The sequence below is a fragment of the Ptiloglossa arizonensis genome, chromosome 9, assembly GCF_051014685.1.
Source record: "Ptiloglossa arizonensis isolate GNS036 chromosome 9, iyPtiAriz1_principal, whole genome shotgun sequence".
NCBI classification, from domain to species: domain Eukaryota; kingdom Metazoa; phylum Arthropoda; class Insecta; order Hymenoptera; family Colletidae; genus Ptiloglossa; species Ptiloglossa arizonensis.
Genome location: NC_135056.1, coordinates 20,693,473 through 20,713,171, shown reverse-complemented (window position 1 = coordinate 20,713,171; position 19,699 = coordinate 20,693,473). Strand labels below are relative to the sequence as shown.

Genomic DNA, 19,699 nt, shown 5'->3' with positions numbered 1-19,699 from the left:
TCGGACTTCCTACAACCCTGCGACGCGTGATACGAGGATATATACGACCTTACCTTTGCTCTCAGATTCTGGATCGCAGTTGGTTTCGCAATTATCTTTCCCTCGATGTTTACGTAAATGTTACATCTCCGAGCGCGACTATCGCTCGACTGTTTACCATCCGATCCATAATCGTATTCCTGCGCGTCGCAAAAGACTTTTCCGTTCTCCGCGAGTCGTAATTTTTGCACGCGCACGATTCCGTGTAATTTTCATTACGCGTGCTCGCGACGTTACGTCAACGTTGTTTTTTTTCGTCTCTCGACGAACGGAGAACGCGAACGGTTCGGTCGGTAAGAGACTCGGTAGCGCGCGATATTGTTCGGCGGGACGGACGAGCCGTGTATCAACAATTTGCTCGACGGTTCGTAAACGCATCGAAGACACGGGAACGAGAGGGTTGAGCATAGTCACCGACCGAGGTCCTCAGTGCAGTGATTTGCGTAGATTCTAGAAGGATAGCGGTGAGCACCGCTGTTCGATGCGGAAACACGGAACGATGGTGGGGATGGGATCGAAAGGCCGAAGGTGGAGTACCGGGGGATCTTTTGGCGTGCTGCGGCAACGGTTCTCTCAGTCCATGCTCGGTGTTCCTTCCGCGAAACGTGTCGCCGGGTTTGCGCGTACGATTCATTCACCGCTTCGGTTTGATCGCGATCGTGCCCGGTCGTTCGGGAGACTCGCGACCAGCTGTGCCTCGCGAGAATACCGTGAAACGAGTTCCGTCCAACGAACCGTGGGGGGGCAGGGAACTGAAGTGGGGAACACAAACGTTTCAAAAGGTTCGTTCGAGACTCGGTGTATCAATCGTCTTTGTCGCAAAATTTTACGCGTTGCCCTAGACCGCGGTACCAACGTTTCCTTTTCGACCGAAGGAGATTTACTTACTTACTGGTCGACCTGTACAACCCTGGACCGGTCTCACCGGATCAATAGAGTTTTCGCGGTTTCGGCGTTACGTCGATCTTATGCTTTTAGACCGATCGAGGAGAAATATGTATCGAGAAAAAGGATAATTCGTGCGTCGTGCGGTGTAGCGAGCTACGAAAAGGATTACTCGGAACAAAGACCGGAGACATGATTTTATCGTCGTTCGACGATCTCACGACGTTCAAAGGCAAGGCTCTACGTAGTTTTTGTTCGCGGGCGGTCCGGGGATCGGGAGACAACCTTGATAACATCCTGTTTCGTCCGCTCGATGATGCGTTAAAGCGTATACAAAACAAACGAGTTCGCGCGGTGACGTTAATTCACCGTTTTGCCAACGTTATCCGTGCTTTCTCCACTGCGTCATCTTGGTTTCTCCCTCGAGGATGACTGTACGGTACGCACGTGCTCGACCGCGGTCGTCGGGGAAACGATCCCTCGAATGTTGTTCGATTTATATTACGCGATAACGCGTTGTTTCACGCGTTAGATGCATGGCTGGGCGACGTAATTCCGTGTAGTTTGTACTTTGGAGAGCACCGATTCGCGTCCAAGGTGGATACTGTTCGAAACTTTCTATCGGACGGTCGAGTTTTAGTTTCTCGCGTTCGCGAGCGTGACTATCGCGATCGAAACCGCGTAAATTTTTGTCGAAAAAGTGAAACGTTATCGCGAAGGTGGCCGGGACCGATGCGTGGCGTAGTTTGCTCGTCGACCACGAATATGTGCCCGCGTGTACGATAAGGGGATTAGTACGCAAAATCGACGAGACAGTGTTTATCCGCGTGTACCTTTAAACCGTACGTCGTCGTGTGGAGAAGGGGGGCGATCGCGGAAGCCCGTTCGCGGTATTATCACGGGTTCGAGCGCAGAAAAGAGTAAAAGTCCCTACACGGTGCAGTGAGTGTCGAACCAACGACCAAGTCACAGGCTCGCGTTACGCGTTTCGCGTTACGCGCGCCTCTTTTACGACGGTTATCTTGGTCGCGGTACGCGCGTTGCATCTTAATACCGTTCAACCTCGAACGCGTACATTTTTTCTCGGTACACACGAAGTGTATCGCGCATCGAATTCGATACAACGCGAAAAGGTTTGCGCGCGACTCACCGTTTGGTAAATTTTTGATACCGGTGATGCACGATGCGCGGCACGATTCACCGATTCGCGCGACAATGGAGTTAACGGAGGCTCGACGGGGCGAATGTGGAGTAGGCCGGCGGCACGATAACGGGTCGTCCGTAACGCGATAACGATCGATTCGCAAAGTTACGAATCGAGTTTAACGTCGCGATTACAACTTTGTCTCCGATGAATTATCCTCCGAAATATAGAACGAAAAATGAGTCATTGCACCTAGACGGAAACGAATGACGTACGCTCGATGATTTGGCATCGTTTCGGATTCGGAGGGTAATACGTACACGCGTTCGTTCAGCGAACGTGATTCGATTCGAACTTGGGTCGAATCGAATCGTATTCGGCGTTGCGCGGGTTTTTCGAAAAGCAGCGACGAAATGTCGTGACCGCTCGCTCGAACGATGACCGGTATTCGTCTTTTTCGATCGAGTTCTCCCACTTTCGGTGGTCGCGACACGCGTCTCGGCTCGTATCGCGCGTCGGCCGAGATAGTCGGTTTCGTCGAACGTCCAAACTCGTTAGTCGAGTCCCTAATCGTGCGGCCTTCTACCGAATCGTAGATAAGACTCGTATCGAAAACTGTCGCTAGAGGAACACCAACCACGATGTTTAGGAGTGTCGTCAATGATTCATCGAGCGATAGTTAATTGTCGCTGTCGTCGACTCTGCGCGCGGATCCACCTGTGGAGTTCGTTGGAGCGGAAACGAGCCGGCGTTGATTTCGTTCGCGCGTATTCGATTTTCTCTGGTCGGAGAACAGTGAGCGTCGATAAGACGGACAGAGGTTACCAGTGAGTGTAAGTGCAACGTTTCGGACAAGGACACGCGATCGTACTTTCCGCGTAAAGAGAGACGGACGAGGTAAATCGTGGGGCGTTCGGAAGCTCGAGAGGCGGATCGTGATATTTTGATTCGAGGACGGATCGGGGTCTCCGTATCGATCTAAGCAAAAGTTTCCGCGATCGAGAGGCAGGAGGGGAGCCGAGCATCGGCGCGAAAGCCGAATCGGACGGAAGACATCGGCGCGGTTCGCTTCGAGCGAGTACAGCGAGGAATTACGCAATCCGAAGACAGAGAGAGAGAGAGGAACCTCGCGCGAGACGCAACGAGGATGACCTTCGCAGCCGTCTCGTCTGTCCGTGTATCGTCGAGAGAGACGAACTCGGAGATAAGCCCGTGCACCGAGTAATTAATATCTAGCCGCGATCGTTCCGTCGAGTCGGATCGAGTCGAAGGGGAGATGTCGTACGCGTGGCGGAAGAGATGACTCCGGCAAGAGGTTCCCCCGAGAAGAACTGAGGCAGCCGCAGCCGAGGCCAGCTCTCGTCGATTCTCTCCGCGCGTCAGGTGCACCGCGAGAGATGACGGTCACTTACACCGCCGAAGTCGCTACCTGCAAAGGTCTCGGTTGCTTTCTAAAATTACTCCTAAGGTAAGCGCTTTGGGCTTTGGCTCTCGTCGCCGAGGTGACGCGGGAAGGTCGTGGACGGGATACGGTACCATCGCGATCGGTCTCGTCTCGTCTCGTCTCGCGAACCATTCGGTTCCTCGTGATTGTCGCGCGTTTACGGTCGCGTACGACGAACAACGATTCCTTTGTACACGCGGAGAATTTCGATAATCGGCCGATTCCTACCGCGTGAGATATTAACGCGTATTTTTCAAACGTACGCGGAACGCGCTCCATGTAGGCCACCGTTGCTTCGAGAACGTAGGCGTTCGTGTACCAAATCGTTTAGACGATTCTCGTCACCGAGTAACGCTCGCCGAGATAGCTGTTGTTCGTTAGCGAGCAAACGACAGATTTCTCAAAGCCGTTTTCAAAGAAGAGACCGTGATCGTGTTTCCCGCGAAAGAAACGATGATTCAACCAACCGCGTGCCGTGTAATTAAGCGTGTATAATTGCGTTAAAAGGCAATCGAATGGTATTTCAAACGGTTCCGTCACGTTGTTCCGGGATCGCGGAAGAATTCTCTCGGGTAAACGTTGGTCACGTGCGCGCGAAGGATACGGTGCCGAGGCATGCGATCGTTCCCAGTTTCTACCCGGTCGAGACCGTATCGAGCGTCGCGAACAAGTATTTCGATCGTATTACCAATTTCCCCGTACTGGACGCATTCATTACCGACGTAACGATCCATCGAGGATTTACGAGCGCGACCAGCCCACCGAATATTATCCACCCGAAGAAAAACCGAACCGGTTCGCTCGGTTTCGCTCGGTTTCGCTCGGTTTCGCTGCCAAGGAAAACTTCTTTGCGCGACCATCGGCGAATCGCTTGGTCTTTTTAACGTAACGCGTCCACGTCGTTGCATTTCCGGGTCGCTGACCCTTCTATTATTGCTCGAACCGCTCCGTGTCCGCACGTAGGCGTCGTTTCGTGCTCGTCGCGCGGAATCGGAGCTCGAAATTGCACGCGTGCCGGTCGTCTGCGTCTCGAGGAGTCTTTCGTCATCGGCGTTCCGCGCTTTTTCCTATCCTCACCGTCGTGTTTCGTCCCGACCGATGAAATTCCCGCGAAACGAGTTCTCCGGTTCGACCTTCTTTTCTCGTCGCGGTTATCAACGCGTGCGTTCGCGGTCCGTGATTTTCTTTCTTTCTTTTTTCTTTTTCTTTTTTCACCACAAAGCGATACGAGTTATCGTCTTCGCGCCACATCCGCGGTTTCGCGATTCGAGAGAAGCATCGAGCCCGATCGTACGAGTAACCGACACTCGTTCGGTATCGTCGGTATCACCGATTCGCGGAACACCGATTAAAGACGTTCCTTCTTTCTCGTCGCGTATCTCGCTCGGTTCCGACGTTAATCACCGCATCGCGAAGACGAAAATAAGAGAATCGGGCCGATAACGGCCGTACTCCCCCGGTAGCCGTAATTTCGCACATCTCGTCGTTCGAGTGTTAAGTACTCGCGACGCGTGTGTCTTGTTCGTTATCTAGCCATCGAGGTGGAACAGAATTCCGTAACGAGCTTGTTCGTGTAATGCAACCTTGTCGCTCGTTTCGCGCTCAAGAGTATCTCCGATTACGCGTCACGCTCCGAGACGCGATATAATTCCGTGGCCCGTATCTAAACGACTTTGAAGGCGTTGTTCGCGAGCCACGGATCGATTCGCGCTCGTACCCGTGATTTACGGGATGTTCGGCGTCGTCTTTGTCGTCCTCGTCCTCGTCCTCGTCCTCGTCCTCACGAGGATCGATTCGCTCGAACGACGTATCCTCGCTCGTACGCGGATCGCGTGCGCGAGAACAATGGGGAACTCCGCGATCCTTCCTGGTGCCCAACGGCGATTTAATTGCGAAATACTTGGCGGACATAAATACCCGCGATACGACCGTACCGGGGACTCGTGGTGATCTCCAGACTGGAAAAAGGTATCTCGCGACTCGCGCTGGAATGCCTCCAATGCATCGCGCGATTACGTAGCCGCGCGTAACTACCGTCCCTCGTAAGAATCGTTCGGTCGTCCATCATTTTCTTCGGAGACTCGTCGTTACTCAACGGGGACCGTATCTTACGAGAAATCTAGATACGAATCGTGCCTTCCGAGACACTTTACATCAACGGCTTGGCCAATCGATCGACTCGAACGCTCGACGATAAACAACGCTTTTTTCTTTCCTATCGGAGATGATCGGAAGAAAGACCTCCTTTGCGCGATTCTCTGTTAAACGTACGAAAAAGGAACAGAATTATTCTTTTTTTACATCGACGGTGGAACTACCGAATGGAAACGCGTTACCATTTGTATCGAATCGGATAAGTATCTTCGAAGTTGAACGGAGAAAGGGCCAGTCGATTTACCAGTACCGTTAGTTGTCTATTTTGATAATTGTCCACGATCGTTGCAGGCGATGATACAGTTAATGATCGAGTCGTTAAAAAAAAAAAAAAAGTTCTAAACAAGTGAAATTGACCCCGTTGGTAGTTCCAGCGTTAAGGAGTCGTAAAACGCGTTCCCACAATTTAGGTCGCGCGTGAAAAATGCGAACGAAGCGATTACCCTTTCCGCCCTTCTCGGTATACATCCGGAGAGCCATCGTCGCACGGTGCTAGGAATATTTCGCAATTTTCCAAAGAACCGTCGAGTTTTATCGAATGCGCGTCGTGGGAAAGGAAAAAAGAAAAAAGAAAAAAAAAAGGAAAAACATGCATCGCGCTCGCATCGAGTGCGATACACGTACGTGCACACGCCGAGTGGCATCGCGCGACGTGTCTTGCGATAGAGGGAAGATAAATTCGTTATCAATTTTTCTATCCTCCGATCCCGTAACCCCTTGGTACGATGAACGGTTACCGAGAACACTGAAAACGCAACGTCCCGTTCCCGTTGACAACTTTATTCTCATTTCTCTGAGTCAACGTCTCGCGTTAATCGGCATCGTTCGGTTGCGCGTCCGGATGTTATTTTTAGTTTCGAGTTATTTAAAAGCGGCCGCCCGTACGTGTTTATCGCGCGATAGATCTCGCCTTTCGATTTATCAACGGAGCATCGCGAGCATCGTAGATCGATCCGATCGATCCGATCGATTGGCCAAGCGGCGAGTAAAAAGAATGTATACGTATATCGAAAAGTATATATCGCGAATGACGTTACGAGTCCCTTTTTATCTTAATTGTCCTCCACGAGCGCGCGATACCGAGCAACGAACGAGTGACGTTCGTTTCGCGAGTCTGTCCCGCTCGGGTTTCTCCCATTGCGTTCTATTTTCAGATGGCGGGCAAGCATATACAAGCTCGTTTGGCTGGACCTGGCCCTTTTCCTCTTCATATACTACTCGTTGTCGAGCATTTATCGACTGTTGCTCGACGACGACCAGAAGAAGATCTTCGAGGCCGTGGTTGCGTACTGCAACGAGTACAGCGATCTGATACCGTTGTCGTTCGTCCTCGGTTTCTACGTCAGCATCGTTATGACCAGATGGTGGAATCAATACATGGTGATACCGTGGCCGGACTCTATCGCGGTTTTCGTGTCGGCCACTATCCACGGAAACGACGAGAGAGGTCGATTGATGCGTCGTACGATCGTCAGGTACTATCCGTCCGATTTCGCGACATCCAGACCTTCGACGATGGATCCGGATCGCGGTCGAGAAGAGTCCGTTTTTTTCTTTTTTCCCCGATCGAAAACGTTCGACTCTAACGAGATACTCACGGTTTTGTTTCAGATACGTCTGCGTATGTCTGACCCTGGTGCTCGCGATGGTTTCGCCCCGCGTGAAGAAACGGTTCCCGACGTTGGAGCATTTCGTCGAAGCCGGTCTGCTCCTGGAGAACGAGCTGGTGATATTTCAGGGACTCAACGCCAAGTTTCCCAAGCCTAGCAAACACTGGCTGCCGATAGTCTGGGCGTCGAGTATCGTGACTCGCGCGAGAAAGGAAGGTCGGATCCGCGACGATTTCGCCGTGAAGACGTTGATAGACGAGCTGAACAAGTTTCGCGGCCTCTGCGGCAGCCTAATGCACTACGATACTATCAGCGTTCCGTTAGTTTACACTCAGGTAGGCGAGTCGAGTGTAGTCGAGTCGAGTCGAGTGTAGTCGAGTCGAGTCGAGTCGACCACAACGCGAAATTAAAACCGACTACGATTTCGTGTCATACTCGTTTCTTGCCTCGCAGGTAGTAACGTTGGCTGTGTACACCTATTTTTTAACGAGCGTGATGGGTCGACAGTGGGTGCAGAACTCGTCCACGTCGAAGATCGATCTCTACTTTCCAGTATTCACGACGCTGCAGTTCTTTTTCTACATGGGCTGGCTGAAGGTCGCCGAGACTCTGATCAATCCGTTCGGCGAGGACGACGACGACTTCGAAGTTAATTGGATCATCGACAGGAACTTGCAAGTAAAGCGTTTGTAGCGTCGAAAGTAAACTGTATGCGTTTCGGGCAAATGGGTGGACCAGGGAGTAGGTTGTCGTCGAGTATGGTACACAGGGTTGAACGAATGGTCCCGAGTGAACGTCACCCGCTTCGTTTTTTGTCGCAAAGGTGAGCTACCTCATCGTCGACGAGATGCATCACGAGCATCCGGAATTGATCCGCGATCAATATTGGGACGAGGTCTTTCCCACGGAACTACCGTACACGGCTGCGTCGCAGGCATTCCGCGAGGAACATCCTCAACCGTCCACCGCGGGTATTCAATTGTCCGCGGCGCAGCAAGAACTTCAACCGTCCTCGGTCAGGATCGACGAAATGGCCGCGGAATATCAACAAAAGTACCGACCGGACGACATGCCCGACGACAACGCGTCTGGTATACATTTCACGGCAACTGGAAAAATGTCAAGGTTGGTTCGCGAGCAACGTCGCTCGGTAAAACGCTTTACGCTCACGCGATACACTTTTTCTCGTAAGTTTCGTAATTACCATCGATCGACCAGTTTACCGTTACCGTTTAGGAAACTCGACGAAGAAAAGAAATTAATAGTCGTACTCGTCCAAGAGGCACGGAAACGGTTCCCTCGGTGTTTATCGTTCGTTAAAATCGAAAAGTGTCGCTCGTCCGCGAGAAACACCAGCCTCTCGTTTCGTTGCTCGATTCTTGTACAAACGTCTTTAGTTAATTTGCTTTAATTAACGCTGGTTCGTTTCGATCCGAGCGTCGCACGGAAACCGGACTCGCCGTAAAAGGATTTGTTCGCGAAACGCGCACAGTTTTGCGTCGCGATGGTATCACGTAGCGTGGAAAATTTCTTTCGTCGATCGAACGGCTGGCGGATCGATAATAATCACGGAACTTGTTAAAGCGAGTGTGAAGATCGATGAACAATGTCTTTCGTACTAAACGTTTTCTTATACACTCACGCTTCTTAACGCTTGATCCAGGAGCGCCACCGAAAGTGGCAAAATAGCGAGGTAATACGTTTGTTTTTCCACGGTCCTCGTTCCAGTTACGAAACGAGGCGTCGAAACGTCGTTCAAGGGCCGTTTTTTATGGAACGGGAAGTGTATGCTTATTTGTAGAAGCGCCAGCAGAGTGAGCAATCGAGATCGCACTCTGAGCGGAGGTTCCACACCCAGCAACCTGGGCGGGTCCCTGACGCGAGTGAACAGCGTGACCAGTGTGTTGAAGCGGTTGTTCAGCAAGGAGGACAGACCGGACGGAGGTTTGTCGAGCGGTACCAAAACGCCCGGAAGACTGGCAGGATCCAGTTCCACCGCTTCGTTGCAAAATCGAGCAATCGGTAAGCGGTCCGATCGTGGTAAATGTCTTGCGATAGTTTCGGCTCGTGTTTAACGTTGAAACGATCGTCGACAGTCGGAGGTGGCTCGATGAGGATAGGAGTGATCAAGGAAGAGGCGGACGAGCAAATGACTCTGACCTCGATGAAATCGGAGAAGAGGCCACACGTGCAGAACATATTCTCCCCGGGACCACCGCCGCCTAGCGCCCCGGTCGCTGTTCCAGGTATGGAGCACTCGCGAAACGGAGAATTGTTCGCGTGCAGCGCTCCGGTGACCGGTGGCATATTAGAGGGGGACAACGGGAACGGCGTCGAGGGCAACGACAGGAGATACGCGGCTGGAGCGAGGTTAATAATCGTTGCGCGAACGCGCCCGGTTCGATCGATGTGACCCTATTGAAATTATTTTTCGAAATCCAGGTCGGAACGTACCACGCAATCGGCCCGATCCAGCATCGCCTACGAGCCGGCCACCAGCTTCGCCGGTAGCGGGATCGTTGACGACCTCATCAGCACGCGCAGCTCTTCCTGTACCAGTGTAAACTCGGACGACGAGTTCACAAAGTTGAAGACGGAAAGGGAAAAACAGAGACGCGACAGAGTGGTGAGACGACTGGCCAGGAGCACCAGCGGTCACAACAATTCGATCAGCGGACGTTCCAAGAGTCCTGTGGACACCGAGCACCTTTTGTTGGCGGAAATGGCGAACACTTCGCGATTGTCCATGACGCAAAGGGATGGCGAAGAGAAACCGGCGGAGACCAATCGTCTTTAGCAAAATTACCGATGGCTTTATTTCGAGGTTTAGTCGAGTCGAATCCCGTGAAACCAAGTTTTCGACAGGACTCTGCGCAGGATATTTATTTCGAAGGACTACCGACCGGTTCAACGGTCGACGATAGCGTAGAAATTTTGACGCACCTTACAGTTGTCGAAAATCGATTCACACGTTTATGTACATACGAACTTTTTACGAGGATGGAATTACCGAGAGAATCGAACGACGTCGTTTACGTACGAATGGCTTTGGAACGGCACGAAACAAGTTCAAATCGAATCTATTATTAATCAGGAAGGTGTATAGAGCCCGGAGAAGATGTTTGTAAACATTCCGTCGATGGAAGTACGATACCCCTGGCTTTCCGTGATAAAGAGTGGAGCAAGGAACGGGACACTGTAAGTGGTGCTCGGTGTATGCGATCGAACACTTTACTGCTACGATTTTACACGCATTGGAAATTTCTTGTACGTTTGGGCGAAGTAAACAAAATAACGTTCACTCTATACAAATTCTGATATTTAAACATTGGCGCTCGACGGCCGTCCGTTGCTAGAATCGTTCGAATACGTTACGTACGATATCCAAAGATTACGTCCGTAACTCACGAGTGCAAGCACGAAAGTAATCGCCGTTGAAACGGTGGATTTGTTGTACATATTGGTTTATCTCTCAATCAAAATTGTGCGTATTTAGAATGTGACAATAATTGCGGGAACGTTGTCATCGATTCTCGCCTTAGGGGAATTAATTTTATAGATGTACGTTTAGCAAACGTTACAACTTGAATCGAAGCTTCCCGAAATTCAGACTGGGAAGCCTGTAAAAACTAGACCCAATTATAACGTTTTACAATTAATAATTCTCATTTTTCTATATTCGATAATTATTAGTATAAAAAATGAGGAAATGTAGATAGTAGTGAATAGCTTAAAATCATAGGTGACGTTGTTGGAGCTTTCTTTTTATTTAATCGTTCTCGTTTTAAAATCTCACGAAAATCGTTGTACATCGATCAGCGTAGAATACCTTGTCGAAGGATTTTCGAACGAGAGGATCCGTTCTACTTTTTGGACTTAGAAAGCGACGAAAGGATATTAAAAGTGCCTGCCTTGTGCCTAATCGTATCCGATACCCGACGTTACTTCGATCATCGAATAGTTCGAGTTTCTGCTACTTCGATGTTGCGTTTAAAAAACCTGCTCTTTATACAGCAACGCGTTCGTGCACGCACATTCCAGGAATTGTAAACGAATTTAGGTTGACGACAATGCCGATATAACGATCGCACATTTACGGAATATCGTTAATTCGATAGTTCTCTCACGTTTGTATTTATGTTACTCTTGTAATTACGATTTTCCAACATTTTCAACATTTTCAACGATCGTAGCATAATTGCGAATTGGTACGCAAACACGAGAAACTTGAAAGTTTAGGATAAATTTGAAACGCGAACGCGCGCCCCGGTAAATTTTGTACTACGAGGAATAAACGAAGTAAACGTTCTAAGAATTTTCAAACGTACAGCTGTATCGTATATATCGTACGCATACGCTTTACGGAAGCGTACAATCGCATAGCCTAATTAACACTCGTTACTGCCTGTGCATAGTTCACGTTAGACGCTACGTCTTTCATTTTGGAATTACATTCCAGGGCGTGAATAAAAAAAATCCCATGGTGCTTATGGTGCGGCGATTCGTTTAACAGTATTACAGTGTCGAATTACCTTTTCGGAATGTCTATCAGAAATGTTGATTTCTTCCGAATAAAGACGAGTGAATTTCAAACACAGGGCATTTCCGATACCTTTGTCTTTAACGTCAACCTTCGGTTACCGTATCCTCTCCCCGCTTTCGGTAAATAAAGCTTTTTATTCGGTTCAACGTTGAACAAAATATCGTCTTTCGTTTTTTCTTTTCTTTTTTTTTTCTCTCTCGATAATTCGCGTCCGTGTCACCGAAGAGAATCGAGTCTTTGCACGCGGCGGTAAACTTTGTTCGTCGACTGTCGTTTCTAATTCTTATCCTTTCGACGCGCGTCCCGTTTGTATCGAATTAGAATCGTTGCGTTCTATTTTCGTTGTCGTCGGTATTTCCCGGGTACCCGAGTTACCTGGATATTTCTGCAACCGTGTTCGAGTCGCGTTCGGTGCGCGTCGACTCCGTTCGAATTTTCCCGCTTCGCGGACGACTGTCGGAACGATCGCCAGGTGTCGCGGGAAACGTTCCGATCGGAAAAGTGGAAGGGCGTTCGTGCAAGTTCGTCGGCGCTCGGTCGAGATCGAGGGTTTTCGTTCGATTTCGCGTGCAGGCGTCGACGGCCTCGAGAGTGGGGGCCATCGTCAGTGGGTAGCCGTCGGCGAGAGGTGGCGGTGGTTTTGTACGGTGAAGAAAAGAGGGGTTAAGTGAGCCGTGCCGGGCCGTAGAAGCGAGCTAGCGGTGGCGCGGCCCGTGCTCGTGCCATAGGACCTCTGCCAAGCAGTAGTGCGTTCGTTTACAAGATGGCAGACGGTCCGTCCGCGGAAGACGCGGCCACCGACCTAGGGGACAGTGATTCTCGTTTAACTAGGGAGCGACACAAACGTCAGGACGCCCCGTCCTCGATGACGTCCTTGAGCACGGGTCAAGACACCGCGAGACGCATTCACGAAGACGCTTCTGTGCTCGAGAGTCATCCTTATCATCGGCTGCATCAACAACATCAACATCGTCCACCCCGTCGTAATTGTCATGCCCATCCTCATCTTCCTCGTCGGCATCTCAATAACGGTAACGGTAACAACAATAATAACAACAACAACAACAATAATAATAACCACAACAACAATAACAACAATAACCACAACAACAACAATAACCATCATCATCATCATTATCATCATCGCCGGGAACGCGAGGAAGACGAGAACAACGAGGACGAGGACGAGGACGAGGACGAGGAGGACGACGACGACGACGACGTGGTCGTCGTCGATGGTAACGAGCGCGTTAGGAAAAACGAGAGTGTTAACGGTGCTGGTGTTGATACGACGCGCGTTCTTCCGTTCGCGTCTTCGAACCGCGAGGATTACGACGAAGACGAGGACGAGGACGACGACGAGGAAGAGGAGGAGGACGAGGAGGAGGAGGAGGAGGAGGAGGACGAGGAGGTGGAGGAGGAGGAGGAGGAGGAGGAAGAGGAGGAGGAAGAAGAAGACGAGGATACGTTGGCGGATGAGAACGGTGTTTCGAAGAAGTGTCGCGCCGGTGTTCGCATCGATGTAACAAAGGCTGCGAAGAACGTCGAGAGCGGTAACGGTGGTAGTACTAATAATCGGAGCAGTGGTGCCGAGGGTGCCGCGATGACCGGTGGTGGTAACGCGTCGCGCGTTGACAATGCCGCTTCCTCTGCCGACGGTCGACGCTCGAGGTCCGTATTTCTCGACGCGAATGCACCGAACGATCGCGCGAGCGAACCGAACGACCGCCGCACCCGCCGCGTGGACGACGCGAACGACGACGAGGACGAGGACGACGCGGACGCGTTACAGAAAGTGAATCGTCTCGGATGCGATAACAGCGAGGCCGAGAGAAGAGTCGACGACGACGCTCGAAAGACGGACGGCATTGCTAGTGATGGTAGTAGTGATGGTAGTGGTAGTAGTGGTAGTAGTAGTAGTAGTGGTGGTGCTGCTGCCGCCGCCGCCGCCGCCGCCGCCGCCACCGCCGCGGCCGCCGCTGTTTCTACTTCTGCTTCTGGTGCCGCTGGTGTTACTGCAAATGGCCTCGTCGCCGTCAGGCATCAGGGCAGCCCTTTCAAGGGACAGGTTAGGACGGCCGAGGACACCCTCGTCGGCCCTTGCGGGAAGAAGCGGTGCGCCGATCGATACGACAGCTCCGAGAGTTCTGACAGGTGAGTGAGAGCGAGATAGCTTCTGTCGTCGTTCGCGGAACGCCTCAAGGAGAAGGTGGAGGAGGGCGAGGTGGAGGGGGTGTAGAAGGAAGAGGAGAAGGAGGCGACGGTGGAGGTGGAGGTGGAGGTGGAGATGGAGGTGGAAGAGAGAAAAACTAGAAACCCCCGCAGCGTGCATTTGCCTCGCGATTACAAACGTCTACTCGAATTTCATTCGCTTCGGCCGCTTCTTCTTTCGAAACGCGTTTCTCCCGTCCGTTGAAAATTTACGGTGGAAAAGGCAACGGTTCTAACCGATGTAAATACGTATTTCCAATGTTTACATTCCGGCAACGGCTTTGCCGGGAGTGAGTCTTTTTTTCTCCGTTATATTTCGCTCGAACTCGTCGGGAGGAGCCACCTGTATATTCGAGCGACGAACGCGAACGGAGTTTCGAGGATCGTTCGGCGAATTTCGCGAACAATTGTAACGCTGTTCGGCGCGGAGGGTCGAGAGACGCGTTTTCCGAGCCAGGCCCGATACTTCGGGTATCGTAATTAGCGCGAACGCGCGTTCGTACGGCAGGCCCGGGGTCGTTGTACCGCGGTTACGAGACCGACAACCGTGGCTGCGTTCGATCTGTGTGCGCGGCGTGTTTATAGGTCCGTAGATGCTGCCAACTCGCTCTGTCCGTCTCTGTCTCTGTTTCTCTCTCTCTCTCTCTCTCTCTCTCTCTCTCTCTCTGGTTCGGTCTCTCGCTCCGTTCCCCCTCTTACGCCGTGACCCTCGCTCGTTCTCTCTTCTTCCTTCCCTCCGTCTGGCCCTCGCCCTACGCGAACTTATCGCGTTAGACCCAGCGTTCGTTTCTCGATTCGGTTGCTATCCGCAGGAGCGCGGAGACTCGTCGTATTTTTCTCTCTCCGCGTTGGCGGACGTTCGGCCCGTTTTTCGACCGTACGATACGCGGAAACTTCACCGACCACGCGAACGATATTCGACGAACGCTCTCGCGACGTTTAGCGCATGGAAGACCGCGAGCCAATAACGGATATTCGTCGCGCGATTGTAAATTGTACCGCGGAACGATCGATATCTGTAGATTTCGGAGCGTCGACAAGAAATCGGGGGACCTCGGTACGCACACGACTCGCCGCGGATTCGTTTCCTTAGCATTTTCAACGAGAGCTCGCGTCGAGTGCTACTCGCCTCGCGTATTTCCGCGCGACCGTGAATCCGTGTTTCTCAACGTTTCGCTCGTTTACGGTGATTTCGCTTGCCCTTTTTGCCGCTCGGTCGTCGCGTTAATTTAAAATGCTGATCGCGGTGCTTATTTGCGCTGAGAAACGTTTTATACGAACGTACGCGTAACAGTCCGAAGTATCGTCGAGCTCGACTGGTCGAACGACGAACGCTCTAACGCGTATCCCGATGTCCGCCAGCGGGATCCGTCGATAAAACATACTCGACGACCTGTGCTTCGCTCGCGGGGTCATTTGGAAACTTGACTCGCGATACATTGTTTTTCTATAATCCAAGTTGTCGCGATAAGCGCGTACACTCCTCTCCCGGTATTACGAAGTTGGAACGCACGAGTTTCGCGCACTCGGGACGTTTTTCAGCCGAATACCACGAGTCTGCGAAAGACCGTTTCGAGGTTAAACGAGCGATTGCGGGGAAAGGGAGGATGAAAATATTTTGATTCCACCGGTAGAAGTAAAACGTTAACCGCGCGCGCGTCGATTCCGTAGACGCGCGATCGTAGCCCTCTGGCGGTGGAATTCTCTCGGGCCGGGTACTGGCACGTTTGTTCACGAGGTCGATTAACCAGTTAAGTTTTGCACCTGTAGCTCCGAAACACCCTGCACTTTCCGTGTCGCCAACAGAAGCGTAACGACGAACGGTGCAATTTCGTCGAGTTCCGAGTCGTTTCGTATTTCGCGCGTCTCGAGAGGGCAGCGCAGGCCTGTGCTCTCTCTCGCAGCGATTACGCTCCGCGTGGCAACGAACGCGTTGAATTTCGATAGAAAGGAGGCTCGCGATAAAACTTTACTACCCTAACGGTTCTTCTCCGCGGTAGGTCGAACCGGTGGGTTTTCTCGGGTCGAACGTCACTCGTCGAGCGGTGTTATCGTCGTTCCGTAGTCGGTGACCGGTGACGTTTCGAGTCGGTAGGGAACTTCCGTTTAGGCGGCCCCTTGTTTCTTCGAATCGTCACGGTGTGGGTCGTCCGCTGCGCGATCCGGTCGTCGAGTCCGCGTTTATTTCGTTCACGGTGTCCGCTCGGTCCGTATTCGCGAAACGCGCCGATCGAAGGGTCGCGAAGCCTGCGAACTCGTCTTTGGATCGAATTCGATGCAAGCGCATTCGAACTCGCGTATAAGTATATCTTTGGTCTCGTTTCCGAGTGGTACCGCGCCGTGCCGTCTCGTCTAACGCGTCGCGCGTTTCGTTAAACCGGCTCGCGTTTATCTGGTTCGGTTTGCGCTCGGGACGTTTCTTGGAGCACGTCGGTGCTTCCTCGCGATATTTTTTCTTTCGTTCGGGTAATCGCCCACCTACAGATAGTCGCGTTTGACTTCGATAACGATTATCGGTCCGCGTTACTCGGAGAAACGTCGACGCTCGCGCCTCTTTCCTCGTCCGAAGCGACGACTCGCGTTCCATTTCTGGAACTGGAAGAGTCCCGAGTTTCCGGCACCGAATACCCCGTTCCGTCTCCGTAACCGCGATACGCTCGTTCGCGATTGTTCGCGAGCGGTAACCGGTGCGTTCGCCCGTGTTCTCGATTTATCGTTCGATCGAAAAGAAACACCGATACGCGTCGAGACGGAAGCAACGATACGAGGATGAGCGATCCTCGTGAAATCGGTACGGATGATTCTTCGAGAACCGTTTCGGGACACCGGAAACCGTGAAAGATTCTCGGACGAATAACAGTGGAAGGTTCGTCGAAGAGACGATACGAACTGGCGAAGATCGAGATCGGTGAGAGGGTCGATCTCGCTCGAGGAGAGCGGATCCCGAGATCGGGGCGGAGCGTATCGAAACGTGGATCATCTTTGTACGTACGCGTCTATATTCGTTCGGTGTTATATTTAGTAGGTTACAACGGCGTTCTAAATAGTGCTTCGCGAAGACCGCGCTTCCGCGAACCGGCGACATTAATTCGCGGAGCACCACTGCTGACGTTCTCGTATTTAAAATTACCGATGCAGCGAGGGATAGGTTCTGAGGACGAATCGAACGAGCGGGGTTGCAACGGGTGATTTTCTTTTTCTTCTTTTGTTCTTTTTCGAGAAGTAAACGGGTATCGCGGGCGGGATAATCTCCGAGCGGTTCGCGCGCAAGATTCGGGCGTAATTTCGAAGCAGCTCGGTAACCCCACGCGGTGCATCGTTCGGAGAGCGAGAGAACGGTCCATACGGGCCTTCTGGTAATATTTTCATGGCCGCGGCCAGAGGGAGAGAATCGACTCCCGCTGCGGCCGAGCCCGACCGGCTGCTGCTTGTATTTCGCTCGGTAATCGGTGCCCGAGTCTCCCGTACGGTTCACCGTGTTTTCTGCGACCGGCTCGAGAGCTCTTATCGCGCCTCGGACGCATCCGGATAACGACCCGAATTCGACTCGTCGCTCGTTAATCTTCGAGCACCGATAGCGCGCCCGGTTCGCGAGAACGATCCTCCATTTCTCGCGTTCCTCGTTCCCGATACGCGTTCTCTTCTTTCGGTGCGCGTGCATTTTGGAAAATATTCGAAACGAGTTTCGTTGGATCCCTCGCCTCGAAAACGAAGCGTGGTCGCGGTCTACGAACGACTTCGGGTGGTGTTGATCTCTCGGTGGCCTCGAGCAGTCGTTCGAACGAGCGTCCAGCGTTAGTTTTGTAATCGGTGTTCCATTTTCAACGGTAGGAACGATCCCGCGGAGCCACGTTCTTTGGCGACGCGTCGCGACACAACGAACCATTTTTCGAATTTTTTCCTCGCGATTCCAAGTTTCGTTTCGTTCGATCGGCACGATCCGATGGTATCGAAATCGCGAAACGGGCGGTTCGCGTTTCACCGCGGAGGAGGAGCGCGCGGGCCGCGTCCCGTTTCTCGTTCTCTCGCCGGTTTATTTTTTCCTCGAGGCTCGTGAGCCGGCGCTGGTCTCCGAAACGAAGCGGGGGCGATCGTGGAGCGGTCGCGACTCGACGCGAATCGCGTGGCCGTGGCCGTGGCCGTGGCCGTGAAAGTGAAATTCGTGAATGAAACGAGTGGAACAGCCGGCAAACCGAAGCGAAGGTAAAGGTTGCTCGCCGGTTGTTTCGCGCGGTACGAAGCCCCTCGCGTCTTTCTTTTCCTACGGCCGGTCTTTCCTGTCTCGCGTCGACCCCGAAACGCGCGCGTACCGTCGACGATTCCGCGTCGTCGTTGCGCCTTCGCGAACGGAATTCTCGGTCGGTTCGAGAAACGGAATTGGATCCGATCGTCGAGCGGACGAGACGATACCGCGAGCGCGATCGACGTTTCTCCGTTTCGCGTTCGCGCGATACGAGCTCGATATCGACGAACAATTTCCTCGAAACTCGTTCCTCGCGTCGAAGGAACAAATACCGCGAGTACGTTTCCACGTCGAGTCGCGTAAAGGTGAAACGCCTACTTACGAACGCGACGTTCGTCGTCGAACCGTTCTCGTCTCCAACCCTTCTCGAACTTGGTTGTTCCTCGTCGCGAGTTTCGTCGCGGTGGTTCGTCGAGCGATCTCCTCGAGAAACGAAATCTCCGAAACGTAGAGATGGTCCGCGGCGAATTGGAATTCGGTGGTTCGAAACGCTCTACGGGACTGAGCGGTCGTTATCGTTGGTTTCTCGTTCGTCGCGAACGTCTCCCTGTCCGTTATCGAACGTTATCTCCGATGGTACGAAGCTCGCGAACGCCGGATCGACGAATCGATCGCGAGCGGGCCACCGTTGCGCTATCGTCGCTCGAAGCTGTAAGATAACGTTCGCTCGATAAGCTTCTCCTTTCTCGATCCGCGTTGCATGGGCGGCGAGGGCTAGGAAAAATCGCGCATTGTGCGCGGCGTAAAATGCGCCGGTTAACGAGGCGGTGGACGCGGACGCGGAGGCGGCGCGAGAGAGAGAGAAAGAGAGAGAGAGAGAGGACCGTTTCCCATGAGCGTTGCCGCAAAAATGCCGCGCGAACGATGTCGCAACTTCGGTTAGAAAGCTCGGGGCCCCGCTCGGTTGCGCTCGCTCGCTCGCTCGCTCGAGACGGCGCGTTCGACTCGCGCTCGCGGGAACGATCGTGACTCGTCCGGCTTTTCTGGAAAAATTCACCAGCGAGCGAACGAGCGAGCGGAGGACGTGGGTGGCGTTGAGAAACGGACTCGAAAGCGGAACGCGGATCGTCGAGCTGTTCCGGATCGCGGGTTCCGCGAGATCGCGCGGAAGTTTCGGAGCGCGTACGAGCAAGGTCGTCGGTGCTCGCCGCTCCGAATTCTTCGAGATCGAAGACGAAAACTACGAGTTCCGCATTTTGGTGTCACGAGAAGGATGGATGCGCGAAAAATACCCGACGAGCGTTCGCTCTCCTCTCCGCGCGGAGAGGAAACGTTGGCGCGATTACGAACGGGTACCGCGACTATCGACGACCAAAGTACCGTTCGTTCGTACCGTACGTAGAGTGTACCGTTCGCAATTATTCGAACGATAGCGCGATTTAAAGTTGCCAGCGCGTGTTCGCGGTAAGTCGTCGCTGGTTCACCG

The 19,699-nt window shown here is 52.5% G+C and overlaps 3 protein-coding genes across 5 annotated transcripts in view; 2 read left to right on the top strand and 1 right to left on the bottom strand.

Annotated features, from left to right (window-relative positions):
• The window catches only part of Gdi (GDP dissociation inhibitor), a 28,190-nt gene extending 27,897 nt beyond the window's left edge, over positions 1-293 (bottom strand). Inside the window, exon 1 of the mRNA XM_076320042.1 lies at positions 54-293. The gene's annotated coding sequence lies outside the window, so the exon portion shown is untranslated. The remainder of the gene's footprint in view (positions 1-53) is intronic.
• Positions 294-828: 535 nt separating this feature from the next.
• LOC143151165 (bestrophin-4) lies at positions 829-11,878 on the top strand. Of its 3 annotated transcripts, none has more exons than XM_076320039.1 (9): positions 829-1,156; positions 2,718-3,536; positions 6,821-7,141; positions 7,278-7,611; positions 7,730-7,954; positions 8,100-8,401; positions 9,078-9,298; positions 9,373-9,646; positions 9,719-11,878. In XM_076320039.1, the coding sequence occupies exons 2-9, from the start codon at positions 3,466-3,468 to the stop codon at positions 10,071-10,073; spliced, it is 2,103 nt and encodes a 700-aa protein (XP_076176154.1). In that variant the 5' UTR covers positions 829-1,156; positions 2,718-3,465; the 3' UTR covers positions 10,074-11,878. The 3 variants fall into 3 exon arrangements, with proteins under 3 accessions (XP_076176154.1, XP_076176153.1, XP_076176152.1); XM_076320038.1 differs by having other exon boundaries at positions 2,694-3,536; XM_076320037.1 differs by having other exon boundaries at positions 2,665-3,536.
• A 236-nt stretch (positions 11,879-12,114) lies between these two features.
• The window catches only part of Jing (AE binding protein 2 jing), a 98,836-nt gene continuing 91,251 nt past the window's right edge, over positions 12,115-19,699 (top strand). The window contains exon 1 of the mRNA XM_076320558.1: positions 12,115-13,973. Coding sequence (XP_076176673.1) covers positions 12,583-13,973 — 1,391 coding nt within the window. The 5' untranslated portion in view covers positions 12,115-12,582. The remainder of the gene's footprint in view (positions 13,974-19,699) is intronic.

Excerpts from the sequence above, each read along its gene's own strand:
- LOC143151165 (XM_076320039.1), top strand. The coding sequence starts at position 3,466 with ATGACGGTCACTTACACCGCCGAAGTCGCTACCTGCAAAGGTCTCGGT. Across the intron at positions 7,142-7,277 it reads ATGCGTCGTACGATCGTCAG|ATACGTCTGCGTATGTCTGA; the intron begins GTACTATCCGTC and ends GTTTTGTTTCAG. Across the intron at positions 7,955-8,099 it reads TCATCGACAGGAACTTGCAA|GTGAGCTACCTCATCGTCGA; the intron begins GTAAAGCGTTTG and ends TTTGTCGCAAAG.